General features: G+C 43.3%; 1 protein-coding gene across 2 annotated transcripts in view; it reads left to right on the top strand.

The window, feature by feature from the left end:
* Positions 1-12,272, top strand: part of Nrp1 (neuropilin 1) — a 154,658-nt gene that overhangs the window by 116,370 nt on the left and 26,016 nt on the right. For both annotated transcript variants that reach the window (XM_048367705.1, XM_048367704.1), the window contains exons 9-10: positions 3,227-3,558; positions 9,243-9,387. In XM_048367705.1, coding sequence (XP_048223662.1) covers positions 3,227-3,558; positions 9,243-9,387 — 477 coding nt within the window. The remainder of the gene's footprint in view (positions 1-3,226; positions 3,559-9,242; positions 9,388-12,272) is intronic.

The following is a 12,272-nucleotide window of genomic DNA, read 5'->3' as shown; positions in this document are numbered from 1 at the left end:
TCAGAAATTACTTTTTAGAAATAAAGCAATCCAACTTTGGTAGCAAAAACCTCTAATCTAGCTTCTTGGGAAGCAGAGATCAGAAAATTGCAGTTCAAAAACAGCCAGACAGGAAAGCATAGGAGATTCCAACTCAACCAAGAGCTAAGTGTGTTTAGTGGCTTATGCTTGTTTCCCCAGTTACAGGACAAGTGCAATGTCTGAGTGCAGTGTTATGTGCCCGCCATTCCCAGAAACATGGGGGACACCCGAGCCTAAAAGCAAGACTCTACTTCTAATAACTAACACAAAATGGAGCTGGAGCCTTGACCCGTGGTAGAGTCCCTGCTGAGCAAGTGTTAAGTCCCTGAGCTCAGTTCCCACTAGCATACCTTTTATCTGGAAAAGTATGTAGCCACCCTGGAAATGCAGAGTATACCGTGGTGAATCACTGTGAAGAGGTATGCAGAAACCAAGGGGTGGAAACCAAGCTGCTCCATACCTGCAAGACCAAGGATTGTTTTCGTTGTTCTGACAAAGTGGGTTTTCTTGTTTTGACAAATGCATTAAAATAGTGAACATAAAATTGGAGAGTTCTGCTTTATGTGTGAAAACATACCCTGGGCTCTGATCTCTTGGTTTCATTAACCAGAAATCTGCTTTCTGGAGCTATAGACTTCCATTTTAAGTCACAAAGACTGCCTTAGACACCACAACTCCAGAGCTGCTTCTGGAGTCACGAGATTAAGTTAGGCCCATCCTCACTGGCCCCATCAAACACAAACATTATCTCTTACCCTTGGAAAACTGGTTAACTGGATATTTGACCTGCTAGTGTATCACAATTTTCCCATGAAAACTGAGCTCAGAAATTTTACTGTGAAATATCAGTCAAAATTTGACTTGAATCTGCCAGTGCAGAGCCCATTTCTGCCTTCCATCCTGGATTTAGGCATTCCAAACAATTATCAGATCAATTTGAGGCAGATAAGCAACAAGTAATTTTTAACATAGGGATGTTCCATGCAAGATACTAAAAAAAATATTCATTGCTTTCCTGAAATTGTAGTTTAGCTAAGAATCTTGCTTATTATTTTGTTTCTTGGTTGGTTTGCTCAGTCGGGCCTACTGTAGAAGAACTTAGTGAGAAAGTAGTATCTTATACTAATGTTAAGATGTTTCCCTCAGTCAAAAAAAGAAGAGTCATGTGGTTTTTAGTCAAAGTCAAATGGAAGCGCCTCTTCCTTGTTTCTGGATGAGGAAGATCCAGAGGTGGCCCTCTAACTTTGGCCTGTGGCTATGCTGGATAACACTTTGGTATATCACCAGGTTTGTGGAAATGTAAACTGAGCCTGACCAACTCTGCATTAAAGAACGGCCATTAACCTGGCAAAGGTTCTGTTCTCCTTACATTATTCCAGTTAATTACATTTTTCTCCAAATAGTAACATCTGGTCCCCATTACTGGCTAAACATTGCCTTTATAAAAAACTGGTTTTGAATCAAGCAGGTATGAAAGACTACAGTGGCAAAAAAAAAGTCACTTCTATTTTTAACGTTATAGTTTCACAGTCTTTCAGCAAAATAATTTTTATGAATCTTTTCTAAGTCCTCACTGAGTCTATTCTTAGTTACAAGATTCTTGCTCTAGCTAAGAGCAAATACATGGTTGAATTACAGGAAACAGCACTTGAGAAAATGACAGCTGCCTTTTATTGAATTAATAAGTTTAGTCATTAACAAATATTTGTTGAAAATGACAATACACGAAACAGCTCACAAGGAGTCATAGAAAGTAGAAACATATGACTTGTTTCCTGCTCTCAAAGAAATTAAAATCCAGGAAGACAAAGTAGCGATTTGAAGAACTGAATCAGCATCAATGTGTAAAAAATGCAGACAGAAGTCAGGCATCGGTGGCTCCCACTTAGAATTTTAGCTACTCAGGAGCCTGAGATCTGAGGATTGCAGTTCAAAGCCAGCCTGAGAAGGAAAATCTGTGAGCCTCATATCTCTAATTAGACACCAAAAAACTGAAACAGTGGAGATGTGACTCAAGTAGCAGAACACTAACCTTGAGCTAAAAAGCTCAAGGACAGGGTCCAGGCCCCGAGTTCAAATCCTAGAACTGGCACCAAACCAAAAAGAAAAAAAAATGGTTGGGGGGAAGGGAAAAAGGAAGAAAGAGAGAAAGAGAGAGCGAGAGGCAGATAGAGTTCTATGAAGTATCCCAGACAAGGAAAATCATGTCTAGATACAGAACGGAAAACTGAATAAATGAAGAAACTTTGAAAATGAGTAAAGCCAGGAGCTGGTGATTCACATCTGTAACCCTGTATATTTAGGAGGTTGAGCTCTGAGGTTTGTGGTTCAAAGCCAGCCTGGGGAGGAAAATCCCTGAGTCTCGTATCTCCAATTGACTACCAAAAAACCCCAAACAACAAAAACAAAGAAAGAAGGAAATAAAAGCCAGAAGTGGAGCTGTGGCTCTAGTGGTAGAGTATCAGTCTTAAGTGAACAAGCCAAGCAAGAGGATGAGGCCCTGAGTTCAAGACCCAGTACTAGCACAATACATACCTATGTGCATACATACATACCTACACACATACGTAAGCTATAGTCCTCAGCATAGGATACCGTGTGGAGGGAAAGGACTGACAGGACTGCACACCCCACCTTGAGGTCGCAGTGGAACATCTGTGTGGGATTCCTGTACAGTAACCAGTGGGCAGGGAGAGGACAACTTCTGGATCAAATTCAAGACCCCCCACCCCACCCCACTCTCCTCTCCTGCTCTCCTTCTAAACGATTTCAACAGGTTTCACCATTGTGTTTTCATACATGTGTGTGAAAGCACCTCCACCATATGTATCCGGCTTTGCCCTTCATATATCTTCAACCCTCTGTAAATGATGAACTCCTTCAGGGCAGTTGTCTGTCTTTGCCCCAAGGATAACCTGAATGCAGACAGAGCCTCCATGGTTCAACTCTACAAAATGGGTGGAAGGGAGTGTGTTCTTTGTTAAGATTTTCTTTGCTGAGATGTGAATTTGGGGAAGGGAGATTCTAAAAGAACAAAAGAATTGTTTTCAGGAGAGAAGACTGTGTTTTAAGGTGAAATAATCAAGAGACGGATCCTTTTCTATGAATGGGTATGGGATGATTATTTAGTTGGTTGTATTTTCTCTTTAAGCATTGCATCTTCCAGAAGGTAAGTTTACCTTCTCTGGTTCATTCTACCTCCTAGATTACCCATGCTCTGGAATGCTAGGTATGGTGTCTGGACTTATCTCCGATGCCCAGATTACAGCTTCCAACCAAGGGAACAGAAACTGGGTGCCAGAAAACACCCGCCTGGTGACCAGTCGCTCCGGCTGGGAGCTGCCATCGGCTCCCTACCCATACAACAACGAGTGGCTGCAAGTGGACCTGGGGGAGGAGAAGATAGTGAGAGGCATCATCATCCAGGGTGGGAAGCACCGCGAGAACAAAGTCTTCATGAGGAAGTTCAAGATTGGCTACAGCAACAACGGCTCAGACTGGAAAATGATCATGGATGACAGCAAGCGCAAGGCTAAGGTGAGGCCCTGGGCCCCAACCACACCTGTGCCCAAGTCATTTCTCATGCCGTGGACTGAAGCCGAGGGCTTGCAGCATTTCTCTGAGTACTCATTCTGGTTTTGTCAGCAACACCTCTCGCTCTAGGACTAACAGGTCCTTGGTGTTGGTAATGATGTCTATGAAGTTAACATGGCAAAGCACAGCTTTCCTGGACCCCTTGCTTTCCCTGTGGGGAAGGCCCACAGACCACACCCTCAGCCAGGAGACCCCTGCAGGGACAAAGAGCTGTGATTTCAAGACATTAACCTATAAGAACCCTCAGCCACCTCCACACTAGTCAGTCAGTTGTCCCTTCTCTCATCTACCTGGTATAAGTGTATTTTTGCTGTGAACTCAGGGCCTTGAGCTGCTTGTCAAGCACTCCATTACTGAAACACAGCCCATGACATTTAAAAAAAATTTTAGTTGTGATGGAAAGCCAGGCAAAGGTGGATCAGGCTGTACTAGTAATATTCAGGAGACTGAGATTCCAAGCCAGCCCCAGTAGAAAAGTTGGTGAGACTCTTATCTACAATTAACCAGCAAAATCCAGAAGTGGAAGTGTGGCTCAAGTAGCAGAGTACCAGACTTGAGCCAGAAGCCAAGGAGAGTGCAAGGCCTTCATTCAAACCTCAGTATTCTCTCTCTCTCTCTCTCTCTCTCTCTCTCTCTCTCTCTCTCTCTCTCTCTCTCTCTCTCTCTCTCTCACGCACACACAGAGAGCAATTGTGATGGAATACACTTAGTGTAATTTGTCATCTCAGCCTTTCTAAGCATTCAGTACAGAAGGATCAAGTATAGTCAGATGGTTATGCAGTCTCTGAGCTTTCTCATGTTGTGCAACTGAAATGTGTAGCCATTCAGTCACAATCACTCATTTCTCCCTTATGATCCCCAAAGCCACCATTCACTTCACTTTCATCTAGATGAACTTTACTCCACTAAAGGCTCATGTGAGTTGTATAGTGTTTATTTCTAGAGGAGCTGCATGATACCACCAAGACCCATCCATGTTGTATCAATGTCTTTGGAAGGCTGACTATTCATTATGTCTAAACCACATGCTCTTCATTCAGTCATCCACCGATGAACATTTGGATTGCTCCCATCTTTTAGCTATTGTGAACAATGCTGTGTGTGGTTTTAATACATTTATAACTTTCAAAAGTTCAATTGGCTCTTGATAATTCAATGAAAGGAGAAAGGAATCTCAATATAAAAAGATTCCAGCAGTCACACAAACATAGGGTATACTTTTTTAACCCAGCAAATATGCTTTGGTCATTATTTCACTTAGGCTGTTACATTTGTTTTTCTTGAGCACATCTTACCATCTTACAGAGGAGCTACACGAGTGTTCTTGGTGGTTTAGGATTAAAGTAAGGATCCTCCCCAGAGAAAATCAGCAGTTTAGGTCTATTCACAATGTGGAAATGGCATTTGGCAAATGATACTTGCCAATCAACACAACTGGCCTTTTCGTCTCAGCCTTTCCACCCTGCTTTGCGCAGAACCTGCCCCTCCTGTGAACGTCATTCATAGTTCAGTGGTGGGAATATTATTCTTCTATCCATCCAAGCAAGTGTGGGAGTATGGTCAGGTATGATGATGTAGGCCAAGGTACTGCAGGCAGGAAATGATCCAAGCACTGCTGCCAGCTCTTACTCCTTCAGATAGGGGTGGTCAGAAGAGACCATTGTGACCTCACAGATTACAGGCTGGCAGAACCTATATTAGGGGAAATATAAGAATTGCTTGCTGTGTTAATGTGTGGCTTCCTAAACATTTTTGCTATTACATTACCTATATGTGTCGACTTTCTTCTACACATTTCATAAACTCTAATCCTCAGCCTCTATGTCTACCTCTCGACGGTATAAAGAACCACCTGTATTTCTAGCTACTCAGGAGGATGAGATCTGAGGATTGTCATTCAAAGACTGGGCAGCAAAGTCCATGAGACCAAAAAGGCAGAAATGGGAATGTGCTTCATGACGTAGAGTGCCAGCCTTCAGTGAAAAAGCTAAGGGACACTACCTAGGCCCTAACTTCAAGTCCCAGTACCAGCACACACACAAACAAAAGGAAGTATAAAGGAAACCCCAGAACCGGGAGCTTCCTGCACATGCATGTTTTCTGCAGAGTGGAAGCAGGCGCTATGACTTCATGTACGCCAGGGTGTAGATAAGCTCTGGATCGTCCACTTCCTGTGGCTGCTGATGGCAGGGTGTCCTGAGGTGATATGTTCTTAAATATGGGGGTTCTGAGAAAGAAAACAAACTGCCAGTTGCTGTTTTTCTATTTTTAGTACTAGTATTTGAACTTGGGGCCATAAGGTCAATTTATCCTCTACCACTTGAATCTTGCCCCTAGCCCAGATCTTTTTGCTGGTTATTTTGGAGATGGAGTCTTCCAGACTTTTTTTTATACCCAGGCTGGTTTTGAACTGGGGTCCTCTAAACCTCAGCCTCCTGAGTAGCTAGGGTTACAGGTGCATGGCACTGGCGCCCAGCTGCCACATGGTTCTGATAGGATAAATCAAATGCTTCCCATCCTTGTTATCTAACCTGCGTCTGCAGCTGAGTCGGAGGCCATTACTCCATCATAGTAAAGTGGGTATCAGATTTCATAAGACCCAAGACACATGTTTTAACTTTAACAAAATCCTCCACCGCAGACTGATTGAATATGTTGGATTTTAGTCCTAAAATACCTATTACAACTCCCTATGATACTTAAAACCACGAAAGTGTCTAATTTATTTGTGTAGGGCTTAACCTTGATCCCTAACCCACCTTTCCATTGAAACAGAATCTCTAAAGAAACAGTAGTTTGATGGGTTAAGATCCTCTCTGCTCTTTTCCTCTCTCCTGTTCTAAGCAGCCATGAGGATCAGGGCCTGACAGGGTCTGGATTCATGGACTTCTCTAGAACAGAAGAGGAGCAAAGGTGATCATCTGCAGCATGAGTCATAGGACACAAACGAGTGGTTCCCACAATTTGCTTCTGCAGTTGACGCTAGCCAGGTCCATGTGAGTTAGATTGCTAATATCCCAATCTTACCACAGTCAGCTTTTGTAATATATTCACACTGAGCTATTTCTTTGCTTCAATTAAAATTGACAGAGGAAATTTGGGTGCCATCGATACCTGGGCTTTGTTCCTCCATCTTCAGAGCCTTGCTAATGTGGACAGAGCTATATTATGGTATTTTTATTATAGTTCACATCATACTAACAACAGCTTCAGTGGGCCCAACAATAATGTGTATCAAATTCTCAATTGCTAGCAGCAACTGAAATTCTATTCATAGTTGCAGGATTCGATAGTGAACTTGCTCTTGAAAAAAGGAAATTAATTATAAGAGGCAGCTACATGGGAGCGTTTTCGGATTCCTAGCAGGTTTTCTGTGTTGAAAAAAAAAAGCCAATGAGTTTATTTATAAAGCTCAGAAAACCCCTGCTTATATTCTGCTATTGAACCTGTCTGTGTCCACCTGCATGCTTCCTCTGTCAAGACATCTAGCGCTGAATGACCAAATCTTTGACTGCTGTAGGGTGTCTTGATCCAGCCAATGAGCCTGATTCCCATTCATGACTGGTAATCTGCAGGGCGGGTCAGACACTCCATCTCATGCAAGTTGGAATATCCCATGTACAACAAATTAAAGACAAATTTATAAAACCAAATGTGTGTTCTTGGACATAAAGAGTTCTCACCTATTGAGAGGAAGAAAATAGAGTCTGTGCTCACTGGTGTTAGCTATAGTTCCAGATAGATGTGAAAAACAGGCAATTGATCACTTAAGCTTAAAAAGTTCAAATCTAGCCTGGGTAACGTCAGGAGACACCCCTCTCAAAAACATTAAAATAAATAGGAGAGTACACTGCCTGATTTCTGAAAGTAGAGTCATCTTAGTAATATAGTTAAGGCATCAGTTAAGTCCACCTATGGTTGAATTTTGGCTCTTCCTCTTGTCATTTTAATGGCCATGAAGAAATTTCTTGACCACTCGGTGCCTCAGTTATATGTAAAAGAAAGATAATAACAGAATTTGCCACATAACGTTGTTTTGAGGACTAAATGAATTTGTATATTTTAAATACTTAGAACCACACATTACTCCAATAAAGGTAAAGCCCAAATGATAAAGGATTATTAATCGTTTTAATCTTCCTCCCCTTTATCCCTTCTCAAGTGTTGCTGGGAAAACAAGTAGGCCGAGCACTAGCCATTTTTTTAAAAAAAGAAAGTAGATGTAGACATCACTCTGTTTCTTATGATTCTTATGAAAAAGTCTGACTTTGCTGTTGGTGTATCAAGGGAAATGAAATAATTCAGCAGACTTACTACAAGAGAGCAGCCAAGTTCCTGAATAATCTCACAGTGCCTTCAAGTTGGTGATATAATCAAAGGAGGTACCAGGGCTCCCTGCCATTCAACCAAGACTCAATGCCATTTGTAGCCAGAACACTGCCTCTTTCCTGACACCAGGTTTTGTTTTGTTCTTTAGCTACAAACAACTCCAACTACAGTATGACTTGAACAGAGATCTCAATCAGTAGGCATGGGCCAAGTTCATGAAATACAGATTTGTAAACTATTAAATTTACTATCTCTAGCTTGGGAGTAGCTGGGTGGTAGATTGCTTGCCTAGCATGCAAGAGGCTCTGGGGTCATATCCAACACTATTAAAGCTTATTATCGCCTTTTTTTAGGAATTTAATACTACACTTTGACAAAACTAGGGCCCTGGCGTTTGAGAGAAGGTGACCCGACTACTTATTGAAAATGTGGTATAAGCTCTGGAGAATGGCAGCTCTTTTCCTGAGTTTCTTCCTCCATCCCAAAGAAGTGATAGCAGTGTCACTTCTGCAAAGCTTATCAACATATCATGTAAAGCACCTTATTAAACCCTCAGCTTCTGTGCAGCTTCAGTGTGGACCTCGAGCTTCCTTGGAAATGACATCTGTCACCGCCTTTTTTCCCCCTTTCCCATTTATGAGAGAAATGTCAGCCATTTGCAAGATGCTGGAATTGGGCTCATTTCTCTGCCCCATTAAGGATCCTGAAGGCAGTACAGGCATTCAGGAAATACAGCTCCAGCTATTTCCCCTCAGCCTTCAAACTTAGGGCACCCAAGGTACAGTAAATACAGGGTAGAACTTTCCCTCATCAGCCCAAAACAGAGAGCCTCCAAATTGAAGTCAGTGATCTCGAATCTGTCCTAGGAATCTCCACACTCAAAGAGGCCTAAGACACTGTCACAGCAAGACACTGGAGGACAATGTGTGGCTACCTCCCCCAGACAGACTCAGTAGAGGCTGCTGCTTGCTTTTCTCACCCCCCCCCCCAATGTTCTTTGTTAACCCCTAAATTGCCAACACTCTTTTCCTTAGTGGAAAGTTATAAGAGCTTCTAGATCTGCAGATAGGCAGTTTACAGGCCCGCAGTACCCTTATATATGTGATTGTTGATACAATTTTTCTTCTCTTAACTTACCCATTTGCAGTTTGTTTATAGCTCAATTACTGAACACTGGGAGTACAGAGAAAAAGGTTTTGACTCACTTTCACAGGGAAGAAACATTCACGAAAAGGGAAGTTTGGTTTGTGTGGTGGGTTATTTTTGCCTAAATAATTGGAATTGTTTCTGCTTCACAGAGTTTTGAAGGAAACATCAACTATGACACACCTGAGCTCCGAACATTCCCTCCTCTTTCCACACGATTCATCAGAATCTACCCCGAGAGAGCCACTCATGGTGGACTAGGGCTAAGGATGGAGCTGCTGGGCTGTGAAGTGGAAGGTAATTACACTTTCTAGGTCTCTTCCTTTTATATTTTCAGTTTCATGCACTTATGCCTCTGATGGTGCTGTTGCAAATTTCCCCCTTTCCCCATGGGTAAGCCTGCATGTCTGAGCCTGCCCTGCCGGCAGCAAAGTTCCACAGTGCGGCACATGGCACCAAACAGCAGAATGCGCTTCAGATTCAGTACGGTTGTCTCTCTTGATACTTTTTTACAGTAATTTAGTGAGGTGAAGTTGACATAAGACAAAATTTGCCATTCTATTTACTCTACTATATCCTGTCCTAGTTTATTCTTCTACATGGGATATTACTATGTTGGCCAGGATGGCCTTGAACTTGCCATCCTCTTGCCTCAGCCTCCTAAGTCCTGAGGGTCAAGGCATGCCTCATAGTGCCTGGCTTCAAATTTTGACATTTTAAGAAGCCTAGTGTTGTGGGGCACACCTCTAATCCCAGGTACTCGAGAGCTGGCATAGTAAGAGAGAAGTTCAAAGTTGGCAAAAGCTCAAGGCCCTAAGTGCAAACTGAAGGGCTGTGGCCTGGCTGAAGGGCAGAGCTGAGTGCAGAGACCTGAGTTCAAGCCTCGGTAACCCTCTCCCCCCCCCCCCACATCACTAAATGCAGAGACCTGAGTTCAAGCCTCGGTAACCCCCTCCCCCCCCACATCACTAAATGCAGAGACCTGAGTTCAATCCTCAGTATCCCCCCCCACATCACTAAGCACAGAGACCTGAGTTCAATCCTCAGTAACCCCCCCCACATCACTAAGCGCAGAGACCTGAGTTCAATCCTCAGTAACCCCCCACCCCCACATCACTAAGCACAGAGACCTGAGTTCAAGCCTCGGTAACCCCCTCCCCTCCCACATCACTAAGCGCAGAGACCTGAGTTCAAGCCTCGGTAACCCCCTCCCCTCCCACATCACTAAGCGCAGAGACCTGAGTTCAAGCCTCAGTATCCCCCCCCACATCACTAAGCGCAGAGACCTGAGTTCAAGCCTCGGTAACCCCCTCTCCTCCCACATCACTAAATGCAGAGACCTGAGTTCAAGCCTCGGTAACCCCCTCCCCCGCCACATCACTAAGCCCAGAGACCTGAGTTCAACCCTCAGTATCCCCCCCCCACATCACTAAGCACAGAGACCTGAGTTCAATCCTCAGTAACCCCCCCACACACATCACTAAGCACAGAGACCTGAGTTCAAGCCTCGGTAACCCCCTCCCCCCCACATCACTAAGCCCAGAGACCTGAGTTCATCCTCAGTAACCCCCCCCCCACATCACTAAGCACAGAGACCTGAGTTCAAGCCTTGGTAACCCCCTCCCCCCCACATCACTAAGTGCAGAGACCTGAGTTCAATCCTCAGTATCCCCCACACACACACACATCACTATTAAAGTGAACAAGTCAGTTGTATTTAGTACATTGGCTTTTTAATTGTACTACAACCACTTCTTTCATTTCCACTACTGCAAAGTAAAACCCTCTATTGATTACATAGTCTTTCTTTCACATCCCTTTCCCCAGCCTGAGGCAGCCACCATTTCCTTTGATGTTTTAGGTACTGTTTAGAGTTTCCATCTGTGATGCTGAAGCGCCTTTGACAGAGTGAGGCATCAAGACATCTTGGGTGGATCTTAGGCTGCTTCAAATAAACAAAGCTTTGCGTGAGCTATGTGTATGCAAGTATGGCGAAGTCTGTTACCACAAAGGCTCAGGCTATCATGCGAAGGTCGCATCACAGACAAACTCAGTGCATGTGCTGACCTCAGGCCTGCACTTTCTTTCAACACTGAATGAGTGAGATGAATGTTTTGACTTGGTTATTGTGCCCTTTACTGCTTTATGTATTAGAATTTCCATCTGCCTTCGATTTGAGCATAAACCCTACACCAGCTTTTCTGTCCCCATAGAGGTCTTTCTCCAGGCTAGCTAGAAGAATGGCTATTGTTGATACCCAGATGTTAATCGACTAAGCATATGTTCATAGCTGTTTCTAAGAATGCTTCTTAATATCACCTTCCTTGGATTTCAAAATTATTTGTGTTTGGAGCTACACAAACATAATTATATTCCTGAGCACATTAAATTCCATAAAATTTTTTCTTATGCACACAGACTTTTCAGCTGTCAATCACCAGCCTAGTGAATAATTCATAGTTATCTTGTCATCTAAAATCAAGTCATTATCCCCCATTCTTTTCTGGATCATAGTCTCCATATCTGTAATCCTGTTCCAGCCCTCGGAGTGATCCAGTCTCTATCACCCCAGACTACAAGTTACCATGTGACAGAGTTTGGCAAAGATGCCAAGAAAGGACAACCAAATTGGTAAGATGAATGGAGCAGTGTGGCATTCTGGATGAGGGAGGAGCTCCAAGATCCTGAAAGCCAACCTTGTATTCAGTGCATAAAGGGCTGACTACCTGTGACTCCTTGCTGTTACCTCTGTAGTGACTTTAGGTTGACCTTGCTGGTGAAGGACTCTGCCTATGCTCCCAGCACTCACAAGAGAGAAGTTACTCTGAGCCATATAAGCAACCTATACCTAGGGAAATTCAAACCAAAGCTTTTTAATAAAGTGCCCCTCAGACTGATGAACCAGTCTAGTGGCTATCCCCTGTCCCTTGCTTTATGAGAGGAATGCAGGGTAGGGATGAAGTACAATCCAGCCTCCCACCACTGACTGTCCTGTTTTGAACTAGTTCCTATTTTAGAAACAGAGACCTATAGAAAATAAAGTATTTTCAAATAGGCAAGTTGTGGCACAAAAACTACTCACTTCTTGCTTTTTTGTGATTTAATAAAGGCACACCCTGAACACTTTCAATGTGAGATTTCTTTATAAACACCATTAGAAAGGCAGAAAAATCAGCAAAAAC

This window comes from Perognathus longimembris, chromosome 18 (assembly GCF_023159225.1).
Source record: "Perognathus longimembris pacificus isolate PPM17 chromosome 18, ASM2315922v1, whole genome shotgun sequence".
Lineage (NCBI taxonomy): Eukaryota > Metazoa > Chordata > Mammalia > Rodentia > Heteromyidae > Perognathus > Perognathus longimembris.
The sequence above is the reverse complement of the archived record's forward strand: the minus strand, read 5'-3'. Positions and strand labels throughout refer to the sequence as shown.